Genomic DNA, 21,170 nt, shown 5'->3' with positions numbered 1-21,170 from the left:
TTCCCCCTCCTAAAAATTTTTAGGGGGGGGGGGGGGGGGAGTGCTCGTTTTATAAAAACAAGAAGGTGGTGCCCAAACTAGTATAATTTGTTTTATTTTTATTTTTAATATATAAAAGAATATAGGCTTCAGTTCGGTTTCCTTTCTCTCTCTCTCTCTCTCTCTCTCTCTACTTTCTTTCTTTCTTATTTCTAGTTACCGTGAAGACTGACTCAAATTTTTTTTTCTCCGGCATTTCCAATAACAGCTACCAGGCTCAGTGTCAGATCGGTGAGCTCACCTGCTAATGTTTACATTTTTGAATATTTTCTTATTTTATTACTTAATTCATGCATATTAACTGATACCCATCTCAGTTATTACATTTCTTGTGTATCAAAGAAAAAGATTCTTTCAAGATTTTGGCAATATCTTTATATTTACAGTCTTATTCATTGTTTCAGCTAATATAATCTGATTCTGTTTAGTTTTGTTGTTTGCTATATTATTCTTGTTTGCTTTTTCTTTATTTCCATTGCTATTCATGTTTTCCATGTTTTCTAGCTAAGGATAAGGATTATAGCTGTCTCTAGTTGAGCAATCTGGGCATGATCATGCGGCATTTATAACAAAAATTTACGTTTTTTTTGTTTGTTAACTAAGAGGAGCTTTTTATTTCTCTTTATTGCCTATTTTCTTGTTTATTTGGTATGTTTAGGCGGGGAGTGTGTGAATTGACAAATGTGCTTTTGGGTTTTGGCGGATAAATTTAGGCAATGGGGTGACAGGAAAGGGCAGTAAAATCAAAATTTCAGAAATTTGCAGTGAAATTTAGCCAATTAACGAATTAGAGCTGGGAGAGAGAGGGAGAGATATTGGTTGTCATAAGTGTCGAAGAGCAGAAGAAAGAGCGATTCTTTTCTGTTGGGCGTGAGGGTGGGGAAATGAAGTTTGGGGATGGATTTCCTATTCCACGAGAGAAAGAATTCCAGTTGATGGGCCCTTGGATGCCAGTAACACCAGAAAAGCCGATTGCAACAAGATCCAATCCCCAGCAAGTTGACAGATATGCAGAATCCCAGGGAAGAGCAAATTGGCGAGAGTTGGCAGGGTTTCCTGGCGGACATATTCAAGAGACGCCAAATTACAACAGAGCTGTCCCAAATTTAAGTCCAATTGGACAAGGAGGTCAGACTGAAGGGTATAACGGCGGTAATATGCGTGTGACTGACAGACAGCGAATAATCAATCACATTGCAGCCTCCTTCAGACAGGACTTGTATAATGAAGATGGAGGTTGGAACAATAACCAATTAGGTCCTATGTTGGCAAGAACGAATGCAGCTGCACTTACCTCTGCAAACAGAAATGTTGTCCTGAGTGCGGGCATGGTAAATCGATCTCAGCTTCTGAATTCGCACTCTCAAGCCAATAAATGGGGGGAGTCCAGCTTGAGTCATTTGTTGCTTCACAACCAAACTCAAAACTCAGGTTCAAACCTGTTACGAAACACCAACAACTTCCATCAAATGCCCCGAGCTCCGTACTCAGGTTCAGACATGTTACTGAACAGTGACATATTTTACCAGACACCGCAAGCTCATCACTCAGGTTTAAACCTTCTACAGAACGGTGACAGCTTTCACCAAACACCTCAATGTAAGTGATTTATCCATTTGTCTTTTAAGCCAATATATGTTGCTATGATTGATAGGCCACAATCTACCAATTATGTATTGACGATAAACAAGCATAAAGGGAGAATAGAAAATTACCTGCATTTGATTTTATGTCAAAGCGCACAACTACTAGAATCAGCATGTACTAACTAATTGTCACCAAATTACAATAAAATAATTTCTTACAGATGAAATAATTTCTTCATGGTACATTTCTAAGCAACCACACAGATTGAAGCATTTCTTACAGATGTAATCATTTTCTTCATGGTGCATTTCAATCAACCATGGAGGTTCACTCATTTATTCATTGTTTTCTGATAGCCTCTCAGGAATTGTAGGAACTTGAATCATTCAAAAACCAATCAGAGAATAAATAATCATAACTATTTTGGCAAGAATACCTCTCTGTTAAAAATCCATAGGATGCAGCTAGTTTTGTCTGATAGCAAAGAAAATAGCAGGTTGGCTGAAATCCATTCGGACACAGCCTAGAACACATACGATCATAAATTGCCATAAAACACATTGATTCCATATCTCATGCAGCAGAGAATAGTACCCACTTCCCACCTCGCAGGTTGGGTAGCATACGCAATATTGTTAGTCATTACAACTCAGTATCCTGTAAGGTGAAACTACTTATTGACAAACATATAGAAGGCACCGTATTATAAATAGTTGTGAAAAACAAGATTACTTCGGTACCATGCATAAGAAAATTAGAATTCATCTTCACATGATTCCAATTATCTCATCGTTTTAAAGTAATATGCATTTTCTGCAGATGGATTCCCTGTAACTTACCTGCCCAACTACAAACAAAATTCATCATCAAGAGAAGAAGCTGATGCAGCTTTGAGCGTCACCGCCGCATTGCCTTTCTCACCTGTAACACCTGATCCATTGAAGAAGTGGGAGAACAACCAGTTTTCAAGGAAAGAAAATCTCCCAACAGCAGGAAACTCGCCTGCTGAGAAAGACAAGCAATGGCATTTGGTCACATCCATAGGAAATGAGACTATTCAGCACAATCACCATGAAATCTTGCAAAATGTTGTGCCATCTGAGATCATTTCAACACCACTTGAAGAAAAAAGGGATTCTGAGAATATAAGTAATGAAGGCATTGATCTTAACAAGACACCACAGCAGAAACCGCCCAAACGAAGAAAGCACAGGCCAAAGGTAGTAAAAGAAGGCAAACCCAGAGGGACTCCAAAGGCTGAAACTCCTAAAAGGGCTAACCCTGGTGGAAAGAGGAAGTATGTGCGCAGAAAAGGCCGGGAAGAATCGGCAACTCAAAAGGCAGATATTATCAGGGAGACAACCGATGCTAGTGCAAGACTTGCTGAAAGATCATGCAGAAGAGAATTGAATTTTGACTTGGAAAATCCTGTAGATGAAAGCCAGATCGAAGTAATTGGTGAGCAGGCAGAGATGCAACAAAGTTACAAGAGGACTCTTAATTTGAATTTGGATTTCCAAACCACAGAAATGGATAGCAGAACTAACAGTGGGGGCAGAGCGAAGTTGACTCTGCCTATAGACCAACATAAAGGATTGCCCACGAAAAACCAGCAACCAGGAACAGACAATAGCGATACCTCTATGGTAAATGAAATCCCAGCTTACATGTCAATGCAGGAAATGCAACCGGTTGCAGCCTCACAACCTCCAAGAAAAGACCGGCACATGGAAAATTTAAAAGTCAATCAAAGTAATATAGATACTAGCATTGCCGATCCATTCCAACAGAGTCACAGAACCGGTTACACTCGTATCCAGCAACATACATCTGCAAAAGGAATTGGCCACACTTTCTGCCCAGAAAATGACAATTTTGAAAACCTTGGGAGGACTAGACAACCGGTTGCAGCCTCACAACCTCCAAGAAAAGACCAGCACATGGAAAATTTAAAAGTCAATCCAAGTAATATAGATACTAGCATTGCCGATCCATTCCAACAGTGTCACAGAACCGGTTACACTCGTATCCAGCAACATACATCTGCAAAAGGAATTGGCCACACTTTCTGCCCAGAAAATGACAATTTTGAAAACCTAGGGAGGACTAGACAACTGATGACCCAACGTTCTCTGCAATCAGCACCATCGACTTCGTTCAGTTCAAAAGAAGTTGGCGGATCAAAGAGACTGTATTCTCATGCAATGGGTCAGATGCAGCCTTATGCTGTAAATGTAACAGGATTGTCGTATCTGAACCAAAATATGGTTCAGATAGATGGATGCCACAGGAACACGTGCATGCAGGGTGCTGATTGTTTAGAGACGCACAAGAAAAAGAAAATTGACAATGAACTACTTACAATCATAACAGGCAAGCCTCCTGGTATTACAGCGGTTCAAGATGGCTCAAAGCAAACTCAAAGCAAAATTGTGAGTGATGTCAGAGGAAATGGATTTATGTATCAAGCACATTATGATATACTGAAATCTTGCCTCAGAAGCAGTAACATTTCTAGCAGAGAACAGAGTGGGTACAATAAACTTTTCTTCGACTGGAATACTCAATCTATGGCTTCTAACATGCCAAAGCAACATAATTCTTCTGAGAAACATCCAAGCACAGAAAAAATGGGTGAGACTAACAGATTGACTTCACCACATGCCTTTGCATCATCAATTCCAAGCAAAAATTGTGATTTGTTCCCACTGACTCCCCCTGGCAGAGCTCCTGCTCCTGTAGACAGGCAACCTAAAACTTGCCATACTAATATCTCGGTAAAGAAAAATCTGGAATCCGCATTCGGTAAATCAGTTTCCTCAGAAATGGATCAGGCAAAGCTCGTACAGAGGGAAGCCTTCCTTGACAATCAGCAATATTCAGCAAAAAGAGGAGGTACTTTCCATGATAAGGGACTTTGTTCAACTGCGGCATATCAACAGGCTAAGCTACTTAGTTTCTCAGAACATTCTACAATCAATTCTTATATAAATTTCTATCATTGTTTGATGCAGGGCCAGAAATTAAACAGATTTACCCCATTCCTTCAGTGGATGAGATCACACATAGATTCAAAGATCTTAATATTAACCAGGTGCAGGACCAAGAGCAATATGCAATTGTTCCATACAAACAAGGTGGTACAGTTGTTCCATATGAAGGTTTTGAACTCATCAAGAAACGTAAGCCAAGGCCAAAAGTGGATCTTGATCCAGAGACAAATAGAATCTGGAATCTATTGATGGGCAAGGAAGCAGGTGAAGGCCTTGAAGAAACAGATAAGGGAAAGGAGAAGTGGTGGGAAGAGGAAAGGAGGATATTCAAAGGACGAGCTGATTCATTCATTGCACGGATGCATCTTGTACAAGGTATGGTTCCTTATACTTTTGGCCTCCAAATTCATATCATTATAAAGTAACTCCACAATAATAATAATATGCAGCCTTGAGTTACCTTCTCCACCTTAAGTCCCTTTGAACTTGAAATGTCACTACAACATGCTCTTATAATCACAAAATTATAATTAAACAAGAATGAAGTTTTCCACAGTATCCCTGCACCCCTAAAGAGGATGAGAGGAAATTACCAATGCATGAACATACACTGAGCGATGTCCTTGTGAAGATAAATTGTTTAGCAAAAAACAGATAAGGAAATGATATGAAATGTGTGTAAATTCACTTGCTGTTCTATGTTTTAGCATCGATTTTCTAGCAAATATAATTTACTCAAGGCAAATTTTGACAGTAAATATCATATTATGTTTTCATAAAATGTCAGTAGATGGCAAGAGAGAAATTTACTAGTCAGGAAAAACACTTTCTGGGTTCAGGGGGATTCTTTAGTCAGATCAATGCATAAAAGAAAACAACATTGAACTTGACTATCAATCTGCAGATAGTCTAGAAGTATTCTTTGTTCTTTATTTTTTAATTTTTCTAAAAATTTTTGGTAGTTGCTAAGAAGTTTTCTCATTCTGGCATATGCAACAAACTTTCTTAGGTAGCCTCTGTACTTTTCTGTAATTGCAATGGCCATATTTTTATATAGATTAAAAAATAATATGCACTAATAATTAGCATAAAATTAACATGAGTTTTGCTAATCAGTGCTATATAAAAGTTACCTTCATTTTTGCTAACGGAAATTGCAACCAATTTCTTACAGGAGATAGACGCTTCTCAAAATGGAAGGGATCAGTTGTTGACTCAGTGATAGGAGTTTTCCTGACCCAGAATGTTTCAGACCATCTCTCAAGGTAACTCAATGTTCAGTACAATTTACCAAACTTACAGAAGGAAAAAAATTTTGCAATTAGACAATTTCTTTGACTTCTTCCCTTTTATGCAGCTCTGCATTCATGTCCTTGGCAGCACGATTTCCTCTTAAGTCAAACAAGAGAACATGTAACATAGATGGTACAAACATATTGGTTGAAGAACCAGAAGTGTGTATACGTGCAAATGAAAGCATCCAATGGCATGAACTTTTGAGGCATCCAGGAAGCAGCCAAAGCTCTATTACACCCCATGAACCGACAGAACATCAGAGGGTAAGAGAGATGTCAGGGGTAGGAAAAACAAGCTTACCAGAGCCACATGGTATTGGATTGGAAGAGGAAATCATATCATCACAAGACTCTCTTAGTTCGACTATCCTCCAAAGCAATGTAGGAATTAGATCCTGCTCAGGCTCCAACTCTGAAGCAGAAGATTCTCCTCCTGGGTGCAAACTGGATAATGGTTCTGCAAATTTCCAACAGGTTGGAAATGCCACCTTGTTTCAAGACTTCTACAGCTGCATAAATGATAGCTCACTATTTCAAGAGGGGTATCATAGGTTTAAGCAAGCAGAAGACGGAGGAAATTTCCAGCAGGAGTCCGGATTGGAAAGCATAGACAACCTCGGTAGCTCTTTAACATTTACTCAATTGCTCAATTTTAACAGCCCACAAAATCAGGTGGGTTTTTCCAGTGACTATGAGCCGCACATGACTTCATACTCAGAACTATTAGAAGGAGAAGGTTCTGAAATATATAATGGAGAATGCTCTTCTTGGCCTTCAATCAGTTCCGAATCTTCTAAGGCGAAAAATGAAAGCTATGCAAGAGCTCAACAACCGGCAGAGGACATAGGTGAAACAATGGTCCAACAGAATGGACTATCAACACCTGAAAAAATGCTATCAGCAAGCCCATATATTTTATTGAAGAAGCCCACAATGCAACAACCAAATGCTTCTCAGACACGAAGTCCACCGAAATATGACCAATCTTGCTGTGATATTTACCAACATGAGAGGAGAACCTTTCAATGTGAAAGCATATCAATCGCAGAGCAAATGCATCATACTGACCTGGCTAAGGAGCAGAATGTCCCAAGTGGTTCAATGCTAGCAGAAAAAACTCGTAATCTTGGGGATGATATCTCTGTAGCAAATAAGCTCTCAGACAACAAATTGATCGAACCAAATTCAGTGGAGCAAGTACTTTCTGCCCATAAAGTGTATGATGAGACAAATCCCAACATTTCGAAATCAAAAAAGAGAAAGGCTGATGGTGAGAAGAAGAATGCAATTGACTGGGAGAGTTTAAGAAAAGAGGTTCAAAGAAATAGTGGAAAACAAGAAAGAAGCAGAGACAGAATGGACTCTCTAGATTATGAAGCATTGAGATGTGCAAATGTTAAAGAGATTTCTGAGGCTATAAAAGAAAGAGGGATGAACAATATGCTAGCTGAGAGAATGAAGGTATACATATTCTGTTCTACCTCAAAGTATGATCCACTCCAAATGAGTTTATAGAAATATATCATGATATAAGTTTAGATATATTTGAGACAGATTATGAGTGCACCATGTTGCAGGAATTCCTAAACCGACTGGTCAGAGAACATGGAAGCATTGACCTTGAGTGGTTAAGAGACGTCCCCCCTGATAAAGCAAAGTAAATTCTCAAAGTTTATAGAACTTCCCAAATCTCCAGATTTCTGCTCTACAGGACTAATACTTTTATTTCTCTTATGATTTGTGCTGCAGAGATTATCTGTTAAGTATACGCGGATTGGGGCTGAAAAGTGTAGAATGTGTGCGGCTTTTAACACTTCATCATCTTGCTTTTCCGGTAAGGTTAAACTAAGATGACAGAAATGTGAAGCTTATGAGACTAGATCAACATCTGACAATCTGTGTCATATTTATATTTTCAATGAAGGTTGACACAAATGTCGGACGCATTGCAGTTAGATTGGGATGGGTCCCACTTCAACCATTGCCTGAGTCGCTTCAGTTACATCTCCTGGAACTGTAAGTATTGTTTGTCAACTAATCTTTTAACCCTGAATTTTCTTTCCACTGAGAAACACTGATCAGATTCCTGTTGTAGGTATCCGGTATTGGAATCAATACAGAAGTATCTCTGGCCAAGACTGTGCAAGCTAGATCAACGAACACTGTAATACAATGCTCCTTTGAAACACCTGTATTCATAAGATTAGTGTTTCCTGTAAATAAAGTAAATGAATAATAGCTCTTCATTTTGCAAAACATTTTACTGATTGCTTTACTATCTAACACAGGTATGAGCTACACTACCAGCTGATTACATTTGGAAAGGTATATTGTCAGTTCATTTTGGCATTTTCCACTGAACCAATAAGAAACAGTAACTGTTAATAAACATTTTATACTTGAACATCTATGCAGGTTTTTTGTACAAAGAGTAAACCAAATTGCAATGCATGTCCAATGAGAGGAGAATGCAGACATTTTGCTAGTGCTTTTGCAAGGTCTGAATCCCCCATCCTGCCCAATTAATATTTTTATTGCCACTTTATTTTGGCAGATAAACATATAAGGACAGTTATCAGATGTCCTAGTAATCAAAACTATGTCACAAAAGCCTTGAGTGCAGATAGAATAAAGTAGAGAACACCATATCAGCTATTTAATTAGTTAGAGGGAGACAAATTCTCTCCTCTAGGCAGCTTGTTTCCTCTTCCCATTTGGATGATTTGTACATGCTCGTAATAACTAACTGTTATTCTCTGGTTTGATCAGTGCAAGGCTTGCACTGCCAGGACCAGAGGAGAAGAGTATAGTGAGTTCAACCATGCCTACTATGGCTGAAAGAAACCCTTCTGTAGTTATCAATCCTATGCCATTACCTTCACCTGAGAAAAGCTCACTCGCTGAAGTACGACGTGAAATTGGCAAGTGTGAACCCATCATTGAAGAACCAGCAACACCAGAACAAGAATGCACAGAAATAACAGAAAGTGACATTGAGGATGCATTTTATGAGGATCCTGATGAAATCCCCACAATAAAACTCAATATTGAAGAATTCACAGTGAATCTACAGAGCTACATGCAAGAGAAAATGGAACTACAAGAATGTGACATGTCCAAGGCTCTAGTTGCTTTGAATCCAGATGCTGCTTCTATTCCAGCACCCAAACTGAAGAACGTGAGTCGGCTACGTACAGAGCACCAAGTGTAAGTGGATATCCTCCATAATTTGATAAAAAGTAATTTCTCCAAAAGGAATCAGAATTACATCTCAGATAGGCTAATTTGCATAAAGTAGAGTTCATATTAATCCATGTGACTGAAATCCCAATATAAATTAGCTTTGAATAAAGTTGAAGCAAGTTCAATTTAGCACAAGAAAAGCTTGTTGTTACTCAACATATGGTAAGTAGCACATGAAAATGGCTCACAACAAACTGCAGTTTCTAGTCAATACAAGAGCTCCAGATAACTAATATCGATTATCAATAACTGAAAAATGGTCCATTTCAACAATTATTAAGCTTTAATAGTGAACGGAATCCTGCATGACTTTTTCTAACTCCCTGGTATGATACAGGTATGAACTTCCAGATTCACATCCTCTACTAGAAGGGGTTAGTTTCTCTCTAATTCCAGAAGTCAAGTGTTTTTACATGACATTTGTTTGACTATGAGTCTACTGAATTTACAGATGGATAGACGGGAACCTGATGATCCTAGTCCATACCTCCTTGCTATATGGACCCCAGGTGCGCAAATGACATAGTTGATCCCCGGATATAAAAGTGTTCTCAGCAATACTGAGCATGAAACAATTCACTGTACTGCTTTGTTTGGATATATAAGATATACAGAACATGTTAATGTGATGTCAGCCCAGTAATAGTGAAATATAGAAAATGATAGGTGCTTATACATGCTTGTTCCTAGCCTGTAAGGTGAAACTATTTTGCATGATTACTAAGTAATGTCTCATATTATTGAACCATGTTACTAGGGGAAACTGCCAATTCCATTCAACTTCCTGAAAGTAGATGCAGGTCCAAAGAATCTGGTAAATTGTGCGATGAGAAGACTTGTTTTTCATGCAATAGCATAAGAGAAACTAATTCACAGACTGTCAGAGGAACTCTTCTGGTAAGGAACTCCATTTTGATCTCATCATACATAGATAACCATTCAAACTGACTCAAAGACTTACCTTCATCCTTCACTAATGTGTAAATCTCCTCATCTTCAGATTCCTTGCAGAACAGCAATGAGAGGAAGCTTTCCACTCAATGGCACGTACTTTCAAGTTAATGAGGTAAGACTAATTAAGCGCCAACTCTTATTTTCTTGGAAGATTTTAGATAAAACTCAACCCCATCTAAACTGACAATGTATGGGTTTGTAAACACTGCACCCTAGCTTACCCAACCCCCTAAAAAGAGTAATGTTTTACCATTCAAGATATAACTGCATAGTCCATTATGATGCAGGTGTTTGCAGATCATGACTCAAGCCTCAACCCCATAGATGTTCCAAGAGAATGGCTATGGAATCTGCCTAGACGTATGGTTTACTTTGGAACATCTGTATCATCAATATTCAAAGGTGAGACCGATAATTAAAGTTAAGCTTTTTCCAATTGATTCCCAATCTAGTAATCAAATTGAAAAGGATATACTTAGAGAAACATTTGTCCACCAGGCCTTTCAACGGAGGGGATACAGTTCTGCTTTTGGAAAGGTAAGAATTATGAAATCCCTGTTCAATCATTATATTAGTTTATCTGCTTTGGTTGAGAGGAAATGACAATACCCATTAACTGCATAAATGTTCTAGTTCTTTCGATAATCTTATCTGCTTTCGGTGAAAGAAATAGATTATCCTACTTAAGTCGTACATCACTTACAGAGAACAAGCAACAGCCATGTCCTTCTTTTCCCATCTGCATTGATCAACTCATTTTTATGTTAGTTCTCGCTCAACAAATATTCTCCTGTAAGGAAGTTGAGGTCACCTAGAACTCATATATTACATAAACACCCATCAGTTTACGACCAGAAAGCAATGAGGTTAAAGAAACAACTAAATAAGGTATATACTCCCACAAGCTAACTCAGCAGTTGGCTGAGTACAAAAAGAGGAATTTTTTATCAGTGTGGATCATCAAAAATAGAGTCTGCACTGCAGAGTTAAAATGGATAACCCTTGTTTACTCTTCACTATCAGCAAGTTGACATACTAGTAGGTAGCCTAGTTAACTCCACTGCAATATGGTAACTCTCCATCTTCACTGACGCAATCCAGAAGAACATAACTTATGAGTTTAAATAGAGCCTATGCCAACATAACATATCAATCACCCTAGGGATAGATATATAGGGCATTGTACACTATAAATATAAATTCAGCCAAAATGGACTTTAAAAGTTGTTATTTATCACTTTCAAGCTGACCAATACAATGTGCCTATTCCTTTGTCAAAAAATAAATAAATTAATAAATTAAATAAATAAAAACACAATATGACTATTTAAAATGTAATTGCCAAGTCCAATAACTCCTGTTTTGAGTTTAAATTCTCCTTTGTTTCTTCTATATAGCTTTAACTTATCTTAATGGTATGATATAAATAACACAATTTTCATTTCTTTAATGATTTTATACAACGATCATGGTTCACTCTTCAAGATTTCAAAAGTTTTATTCACCAACTACAAAACCGAAAGTATGTAAAGAAAAGAACAGATAGAGAAAATTTTTCAACATAAAATTATTTTAAAGTTAACCTACGTACCTATCCTATTGTGATTTCTTTGTATTCATAAAGAATTGTATTTAGTTGTATATAATAGGAAAATCTGTTAAAAAAAATAGCAACAAATCATTTTAACTAAATGAATCTACATAGCTATTTATGCTTCCAGATACCTTTGACCTTGAATTCATTCACCCATTAGATTACAACCTATTTCTGAAGACATCAACGGGTTCAACTCAAAAACCTTTTATGCATTGACCAACCAATTGCTTTAATAACTTCAGTACAAGACCCAATACATCCTATGTCCATCATAATTTTATCCACAAAGCACAAAGAAGAAAGTCTCCTTTAAAATTCAAGTGTATACTTTTTTGCCTCCATTCTTCTGTTCCTTAATTACCTCCTCCTTTTAAAATTAAAAAAATAAATAAATAAAAATCTTTTACACAAAAGAGAGCTTTATATTTTATTCTGCAATTTATCTTATCTCCTCTTAAATATAGATACAAAAGAACTTTATCAAAACCTAAGCTTATCCTTAATCATTTAGTGCTGTGAGCAAAAATTAAACTACTTCCCAAATTTTGAAAGATCACATATTCTTGAGAAATAAGAAGCTAATATAACATGGCTCATACCAAACCCCTAGATAGGAAAAGGAAAACTTCTATCATCTTCGACATAGGCAAGTGAAGAAATGACTCCTTGAAGTCTTAAAATTAATATTGAACATGCAAACATTATACTAGTCAAGCCATAAAACGTCATTAGAGCTCTAAAAGCCAATGTTGTGATTTGACACATACCATTTCCAACTATCACTGTTTGAGCGCATAGCATGTGTTCATCTTATTCGGGCCCAAGCAACATTGGCATGCTCTAAAAGTTGTAATTCAGACATGTCACTAACTGTTTAAAATTTATTTGCAGGATTTGTTTGTGTGAGGGGTTTTGACCAAAAATCAAGAGCACCCCGACCTCTTATGGCCAGATTGCATTTTCCGGCAAGTAAATTGGTGAAAGCAAGAAACAAAAACAAACCATAAGCAGGCATAACACAGAGAAGATTGCCGGAAGGAAAACCAATAAAGATCCAGCAGACAGGAAAGAAAGATTGTTGACTTCAGGGAGGAAAATGAATTTCAACTAACACATTGTTGTACATTCAATTATTCTTTTCCTAACATAAAATGCATTCACCGCATGTTAATCCCAGAAAAATAATTTTAAGATGAATGGTGAGATCTCATGCTAAGCATGATGTAAGACTGTACATTATTAATTCCAATTCATGCTCAAACGAGCGATTCTTTTTTAAGTGCTAGCAAATAAATAAGTACAGCATGAGTTATGCAAGAAAAATGTTGCATGTTTAATTTAGCAGTTGAGAAAAGAACATAGAGGAAGAGAATATTAAGATTACCTGCCCTATATTTTAGTGATTGCTTCTTACTCTACAGAACAAAACTACATTTGCAAGAACCTGGAAAATGACAATAAGCTATCAAGTCTTTTGAGAAAGAATCTGCAAATGATTATCATATTATGCTATATAAATCATCCCTCTATTGTTAACAAATGCAAGTTCATATTCACAGAGAAGATGCAAAGACACTGAACAGTATAATTGATTCATAGACATGGAAAGAATCATCCACCTCAAGAGCAGTAGTCTTGAAGATGGCTCTATTACCCAAATTTGTTTCAGCATCTATTTAGAAACTTTTGAATTCTGTGAGTATTTTGTTAAAACACAATTCTATTGTATCGCAACCTGAAATTACTTAAAGAAGTCCAAGTGGTCAAAAACTAAATTTCAACTCAAGTATACAAGTGCATCCAAACAAGAATATAAGGAAGTCTAGAAATTATAAAATTGAAGACTGATTATCACTCCATGTGAAGTTTAACTAGCATGCTAATCAACTGGTACCATTCGCTAACATCACTACCAACCAGGTCCCCCACCTTTATCATCATAAAACATTAACACCACTGATCAATCCATCACACCCAACCATCATCTTTAATTCGGAGAAGACTAACTATCCCAATTATCCATGCTGTTGCCATACCACAATTTTCATAATTTGCTGTCAACATAACCACAAACATAAGATTTCATATGATTCAATTATTGTTCCTTTCATTTCAATTATATATATATATATATATTTTGTGGTTCAATGAATAATAGCAGTAGTTATTCAGTCCCACCATTTAAATCCCTAAATCTACACAATTTTTTTAATGCTAAAATTTTCAGCTCTAAATTTTTGCCTCCAAGGATCTACGCCTAAATGATTATTTCTATTGTGTTATAGAAAGAGACACTAATTATCCACCAGCAACAAGACAAAAAAACAAGCCATTCACGCTAATGTGTATTTACTTCTGAGTATTTTCTTAATGAGAAATTTCCAAGCTGGAAAACGGTCAAAAACTGTTGAAAATTAATATTGGAAGATCAATAATACAAACATATGTTCACCAATGTCCACCACTATCATTGAAGAAGACAAAAGAGACAAGCACACTAACCTGAGAATAGATATTGGAATTAAGCTTGGTCCAATTCTCAAACTTCATTTAGGACAAATCTCAATTAAACTGTCACGATTACGAGCCTCGTCAACCTATCACATTGAAAATATGCAAGCCTTTAGATTCAAATCTTGAATATGTAACCGATATTTGTTCACAAGTCAATGTCACTCAATATCAAATGTGGAAATCCAAGCACAAGTTGGCACCTAGACAGCTACATTTCCAAAAATTGGCAATCTTGCTCAGAAAATCTCCCCAATGTAATTTTCGGATCCACCATCTTTCCTCCACCACGTTAGTTAATATAAACCATAAGTCAATAATGCCTGTATAATTTTCACTCTTCTAATATCAATTTCATGATAGGAGAAGCATAGGCATTTCTCCACAATCTATAACCAAAATTGCTCTTGACTAATATAAAAAGCTTTTGATCCTCATGGTAGACCCTCTCGTACTTAACCAAATAAAATAAATCGTCTAGGGACATGGAACATACGGCACCAAATAAAATAAATCGTCTAGGGACATGGAACATACGGCCTTAATTGGTGATTCCTGTGATGGCTAGAATTTTTAAATATGATGTAACTAGCAACAACAATCTTAAATTGATAGTCAATAGAATGCTTCATTTCACAACGAACTGAACAATGGCAGAAGTTGGTAATGCTAACCAACTCAACATAATAATTCACTAAAATAAACAAAACCTAGTGCATTAACAATTGCAAGGTATCTAATTCCACCTGTCAACGTCTCTCCTAAGAATTGTCAATTTGAGCTCTATAAGATTACTTGTTCGGTCTAGCGGAACAAAAAAAGATCAATAAAGTTGAACATCATCCCCTATCTCCACCCTTCACTTGCCTCTCCGGTACTTTAAATTCTCCTCATAATTCACTATTTCTTTTGAATTGATAAAATCATAGTTACATACAGTAAAAAACATTTACAAACATAAATGTATGCAAGCAAGACAAACACAGATCTTGCAAGGTGGCGAAGATACATTTATACGATTTGACATGTATGTGCTTGTAGTGCCCATCGATTTCCACATTCCATTTAAAACACTCAAACCTTCTATATCAAAAATATCCATCCACTGATCTTATGGTTTCAAATAATACTTATCAATTCCTAATTGAATTTTTCTACATCTTAAGTCCAATAACCACTGATATTGGGTATCTTTATAACTGCAAATGTAAAATAATTGCATTTAGCACAAAGGAACATTAAACTTTGTATCACTGGACATCACACTTGTAATGTCGTAATTCATGTCAAACTTGTAGCATTGAATGCCAACCTTATACATAAATGAGTTGCCATATAGAACATCAACATTGTAACATTGAAATTAGAATCTGTAACCAAATGCTCAATATCAGGACCTGCATGATTTGTGGTTTGACGCACTCACATTACTTCAGTTGCCAAATTAAGCCTAATAAAATTACTTATATTTCTCAATTAATTATCCTTGTTCAACTATCAACTAATATTTAATTTCTCACTTTATCAAGCAGTCCTATTCCTGCATCCTCTTTCTTCACTCATCGACTAGCTCATGGGTAAAACAAGAAGAATATATCAATCTGCTACAAATCAAACGATTGTAATTTTCAAAAAAGTATATAATTGTCTACAAATAAATAAATTCAGTCCCAGAACTAAATATTTACTAATATTCTGTGATTTTAACGAACTTTGTGAAATCTTACGAGACATGAGCTGCAAACGCAGTAATATAAACGGCAAATAGTTCAATAAGCAATTTTAACACAATCGGCCATTATTTGATTCAAATCTAAACAATAAGGCATAATCCACATGAACATTACAAATCTTTACAATTTCAAGGTCACTTCGAAAAAAACCAACGTAAGGAAAAGAAAAAAAAAATATCAAAAAATTATTGATCTGAAATCTATCATTGATGCTTCACTCAAACAGAGATTTCACATAAAAGAGAATTAGAGAAATATTAATTAAACATTAAAAAATAAATTAAAAATAAAAAGAGCGTACCCGTGTGTGTAGAAATTGATAGCTGATAGTTTAAACTATGGAGAAAAGAGAGGGTTTTATTTTGGGGCAAAGTTTGCCGCCTTTACCTCTTCCCTCCATTTTCTCTCTCTCTCTCTCTCTCTTCCTGTTTTGTTTTTAAATTAATTGTACACGTTTTTTAAGGATTATTTGGCCTCTACGAATTTACTTTTTCTCTCTTTTCTTTTTTTTTTAACTTTAAATTTTCATTTCTTGAATATTATGTAATTTTAAAAAAAGTGATTTGTTGAGGTACTTCTAATTTCTTTTTTTTTTTCAAAAATCTTAGTGTTCCAAAAAAAAAAGGTCTTCTAAAATATGTAACTGAAGAAAGATCGATGAAATTTTTTTATCCAATAATTAAATAATTTTTTCCTCTAAAGTTAAGGAAATATTGAGCTACAAAGTCAAAGAAATAGGCTGCCCTTAGGGATCAATTAAAAATTATGTCAACTTTTATATTACTTAAGGATTTGTCGGGATGTCCTTAGGGATGAATTAAAAAAATAAAGAGAATTTTGTTTTGAACCGGCCACTAACCAGTTCCGGTTACCCTTCAAATAAATATTATTTTCTATATTCAAATCTAAAAGAATGTAAGAAGTTGAAAAATTAATTTTGATTGGATTCTATTGAAAAAGTTGGCCAACGCACGGAAGGCCCATCAAATTAAGGACCACTAGGGTTTATAGGCCGGCACGACATGACCCACCAAGTGAATACATGTCAAAAAAAATTTCTAAGGCCGCACAATTCACAATAGGGATGGCAATGGGGAGGGGAGGAGACCAATCTTTCCGTACCCATTTCCGATATTTTGCGTATATCTCCGTCAGAATTACTTGAGAGAATCTCTATCTCCTCCCTGAATAATAATAGGGGATCTCCAAGGGTTCCTGATCCCCGAATAACTAATACATTTTTTGTTTTCGATTTTGAGTTAATCATATTAAAATAAAAAATTCAAATAAAAGTAAAGTTTGAAATATATCGTACATTAATATCCATTATAAAAGTCACATACATTAAATTAGTAAGTAACGCAGCATGTAAGGGATACAAACTTCTTTTACAAACTATCCTGAATAAATTAATAGTCTAATACAAAATTGTTACAAATAAAATCGAATTTAGATTCAAAATTAACTTTTTCAATGGTGGCGTGGGCACTTTATAAATGTGGACTATTACCTTTACAACACAATAGTTAAGTCGGAGCAAATCAAGAGCAAATATTAGATTAGATTAGATTATATTAGATATTAAAATTGTGATTCATTGTGGGCAATTATAACATCTAAAAATAAATAAAAAATAGATTTAAGTTTAAAACATTTAATGAATATTAAAATAAAAAACATTTAGATTTAAGTTTAGATATTAAAATTAGTAAGTAACGCAGCATGTAAGGGATACAAACTTCTTTTACAAACTATCCTGAATAAATTAATAGTCTAATACAAAATTGTTACAAATAAAATCGAATTTAGATTCAAAATTAACTTTTTCAATGGTGGCGTGGACACTTTATAAATGTGAACTATTACCTTTACAATACAATAGTTAAGTCGGAGCAAATTAAGAGCAAATATTAGATTAGATTAGATTAGATTAGATTAGATTATATTAGATATTAAAATTGTGATTCATTGTGGGCAATTATAACATCTAAAAATAAATAAAAAATAGATTTAAGTTTAAAACATTTAATGAATATTAAAATAAAAAACATTTAGATTTAAGTTTAGATATTAAAATTAGTAAGTAACGCAGCATGTAAGGGATACAAACTTCTTTTACAAACTATCCTGAATAAATTAATAGTCTAATACAAAATTGTTACAAATAAAATCGAATTTAGATTCAAAATTAACTTTTTCAATGGTGGCGTGGGCACTTTATAAATGTGGACTATTACCTTTACAACACAATAGTTAAGTCGGAGCAAATCAAGAGCAAATATTAGATTAGATTAGATTAGATTAGATTATATTACATTATATTAGATATTAAAATTGTGATTCATTGTGGGCAATTATAACATCTAAAAATAAATAAAAAATAGATTTAAGTTTAAAACATTTAATGAATATTAAAATAAAAAACATTTAGATTTAAGTTTAGATATTAAAATTAGTAAGTAACGCAGCATGTAAGGGATACAAACTTCTTTTACAAACTATCCTGAATAAATTAATAGTCTAATACAAAATTGTTACAAATAAAATCGAATTTAGATTCAAAATTAACTTTTTCAATGGTGGCGTGGACACTTTATAAATGTGAACTATTACCTTTACAATACAATAGTTAAGTCGGAGCAAATTAAGAGCAAATATTAGATTAGATTAGATTAGATTAGATTAGATTATATTAGATATTAAAATTGTGATTCATTGTGGGCAATTATAACATCTAAAAATAAATAAAAAATAGATTTAAGTTTAAAACATTTAATGAATATTAAAATAAAAAACATTTAGATTTAAGTTTAGATATTAAAATTAGTAAGTAACGCAGCATGTAAGGGATACAAACTTCTTTTACAAACTATCCTGAATAAATTAATAGTCTAATACAAAATTGTTACAAATAAAATCGAATTTAGATTCAAAATTAACTTTTTCAATGGTGGCGTGGACACTTTATAAATGTGAACTATTACCTTTACAATACAATAGTTAAGTCGGAGCAAATTAAGAGCAAATATTAGATTAGATTAGATTAGATTATATTATATTAGATATTAAAATTGTGATTCATTGTGGGCAATTATAATATCTAAAAATAAATAAAAAATAGATTTAAGTTTAAAACATTTAATGAATATTAAAATTAAAACAAAATTTTTGGGCTAATAGAATTTACCTGGTTTTTTTAATGTCCTAAATAAAAATTTAGGACTTTAATTAATTAATTAGGCCTAAAAGTTTAATAATATAAATATTTTGATATTTTTTTATTTTTACCAATATTTATAATTTTATAATTCAAATTTTATAATTTATTTACTAGTAATTTTAAAAAATAAAAATGGGGAAATGGGTAGGGGATGGGGATTCCATCTCATCCCCGTCCCCTTCCCGAATAAGAAATTGGGTATGAAATTATTCCCACACCCTCCCCGAATGGAGAAAATCCCCAAGGGTACTCGTCCCCGTGGGGATTTTTGCCATCCTTAGTTCACAACATGAACCTATGCATGCCATGCCCAAAAAAACCCACCACCCGATTTTCCTCTTTTTTTTTTAATGTCCACATGTCTCGTGTGTTTTTTCAAACCCATCAACCCATGGAATAATAATAATAATAATAATAATCATCTTATAGTAATAACAACAACAACAATATTTCATTCACAACTGAAACATATCTCTTTTATTTTATAAGTAAGTTATGATTTCATAAATAAAATACTAATGCTGTAAAATTTTAGATTTATCATTTATAAAATCATGATATTTATAATTTTGTTTATTAAAATCACGATATCATTTATTCATTTAATAAATTTTAAACATTAAACGATTATAATTTTTTTAAACTAAGACTTCAATTAAATTTTATAAGTCTATGCTAATAAAATATATTAAATAATTTAATTTCAAGATATTTGTAAAATCATAGTATTTTATGTTTATTTTTATTAAAAAAATTTTGCTTTGATATACTTTGTTTTACATTCTATTGATGGCCAATGAGCTGTATGCTAACCCACCAATGAAGCGTGCTTATCACTTGTCTTTTCGTGTACCGTACTTTGGTACATCTCTAATCGTATTGTGCTTTTAAGACTCATGTGCCTAAAATTCTTAGCCTGGCCCAACCCTCGTGTGTGCCATGCAGTGTCGCATGTCGTACCGAAACATGCTTGTACTATGCTGCGCTATACGAACATATGTCATGCCCGTGCCATGCCACATGCCGTCTGACCTGTTGGCCACCTTTAAGTGTTGACATCAAAAAGAAGCAAGCTACTAAAATACATTTTTTTAAAACAATTTTATGATCTCTTATTTCTTCGTGGACATTTTATTTTTTATTTTTTATTTATAAGAGTTTAGAACTAAAACTATCTAACATAACTAATATGCTATCATTATGTGAATTTTAACAAAATGGGAAAACAAATGGAATAAAAGGGAGAGAATATCATTTGCACTAATGTACTAGTACAATACAACATTACAATGTTAGCTTGCAGGCCATGAACTTGCACAAGTGGCACAAGTGCCCAACAACTTGCGAATAGATGGCACCTCACTTGATTCAGAGCATCTTCAAGTTGCTGAATTTGTTGATTCGTTAAATTTGCTGAGATCACTTCCCAGTTAGTTGGCTTCAAGTGCTAGAAAACCAATCCAATGACAACTTCTAATGGCAATAAAATATATGACTGAGGTATGGAAAATTAGCATGTGTATAAGCTTTAAGAGTCTTTCTTTGTGAGTTGAGTGAACGGTTTACAAGGGATAAAAGGATTTTCTAGGATTAAACTTAAGCAATAGGCTTGTACAATTATTCTATATTGTTAGCATTTACATTATGCATCGTGGAGGTAGGCAATTTATTGAACCTTTGTGTCTACTGTTGTGCAAATTTTATTGAACTCGCAAGTGCACGAATCTATTGTAGAATAGATTAATGGTGACGAGTGTCGATCCCACGAGGAGGTGGATTTTAATTGTGTGTAGAATTAATTTTCTAAATGGGTAGTTGGATTTGTAGTGAAAATGATTTGGATTATCCTAAAATTCAAATTAAGATGGCAAAAATAAATTAAGGTGAAAATCTATTAAATTGACGTACTTGAGTATCTAGATCTGTATCAACATGTACCATGGGCTAAATATTCCTTATTAATACTAATTAAATCATGAGGGGGGAATCCACACCTCA

The 21,170-nt window shown here is 34.4% G+C and overlaps 1 protein-coding gene and 1 long non-coding RNA gene across 3 annotated transcripts; one reads left to right on the top strand and one right to left on the bottom strand.

Annotated features, from left to right (window-relative positions):
- Positions 1–183: 183 nt before the first annotated feature.
- Positions 184–12,987, top strand: LOC18043654 (transcriptional activator DEMETER). Of its 2 annotated transcripts, none has more exons than XM_006436621.2 (20): positions 184–270; positions 753–1,638; positions 2,446–4,521; positions 4,641–4,994; positions 5,794–5,884; positions 5,977–7,375; positions 7,492–7,571; positions 7,664–7,748; positions 7,839–7,930; positions 8,010–8,078; positions 8,203–8,239; positions 8,330–8,412; positions 8,684–9,121; positions 9,495–9,531; positions 9,609–9,666; positions 9,915–10,054; positions 10,158–10,223; positions 10,399–10,513; positions 10,610–10,648; positions 12,600–12,987. In XM_006436621.2, exons 2-20 carry the CDS (start codon positions 924–926, stop codon positions 12,713–12,715), a joined length of 6,090 nt encoding a protein of 2,029 aa, XP_006436684.1. In that variant the 5' UTR covers positions 184–270; positions 753–923; the 3' UTR covers positions 12,716–12,987. The 2 variants fall into 2 exon arrangements, with proteins under 2 accessions (XP_006436684.1, XP_024042215.1); XM_024186447.1 differs by having other exon boundaries at positions 185–270; positions 698–1,638.
- Positions 12,988–13,104: 117 nt separating this feature from the next.
- LOC112099242 lies at positions 13,105–16,337 on the bottom strand. Its single transcript, XR_002906042.1, has 3 exons — positions 16,254–16,337; positions 14,211–14,305; positions 13,105–13,152 (listed from the first exon to the last, which is right to left on the bottom strand). It is a non-coding gene; the product is annotated as an uncharacterized LOC112099242 (long non-coding RNA).
- Positions 16,338–21,170: the final 4,833 nt, after the last annotated feature.

The sequence above is a fragment of the Citrus clementina genome, unplaced genomic scaffold (assembly GCF_000493195.1).
Source record: "Citrus clementina cultivar Clemenules unplaced genomic scaffold, Citrus_clementina_v1.0 scaffold_4, whole genome shotgun sequence".
In the NCBI taxonomy this organism is placed as follows: domain Eukaryota; kingdom Viridiplantae; phylum Streptophyta; class Magnoliopsida; order Sapindales; family Rutaceae; genus Citrus; species Citrus x clementina.
The sequence above is the reverse complement of the archived record's forward strand: the minus strand, read 5'-3'. Positions and strand labels throughout refer to the sequence as shown.

Excerpts from the sequence above, each read along its gene's own strand:
- LOC18043654 (XM_006436621.2), top strand. The coding sequence starts at position 924 with ATGAAGTTTGGGGATGGATTTCCTATTCCACGAGAGAAAGAATTCCAG. Across the intron at positions 4,995-5,793 it reads ACGGATGCATCTTGTACAAG|GAGATAGACGCTTCTCAAAA; the intron begins GTATGGTTCCTT and ends AATTTCTTACAG. Across the intron at positions 8,240-8,329 it reads AGCTGATTACATTTGGAAAG|GTTTTTTGTACAAAGAGTAA; the intron begins GTATATTGTCAG and ends ACATCTATGCAG.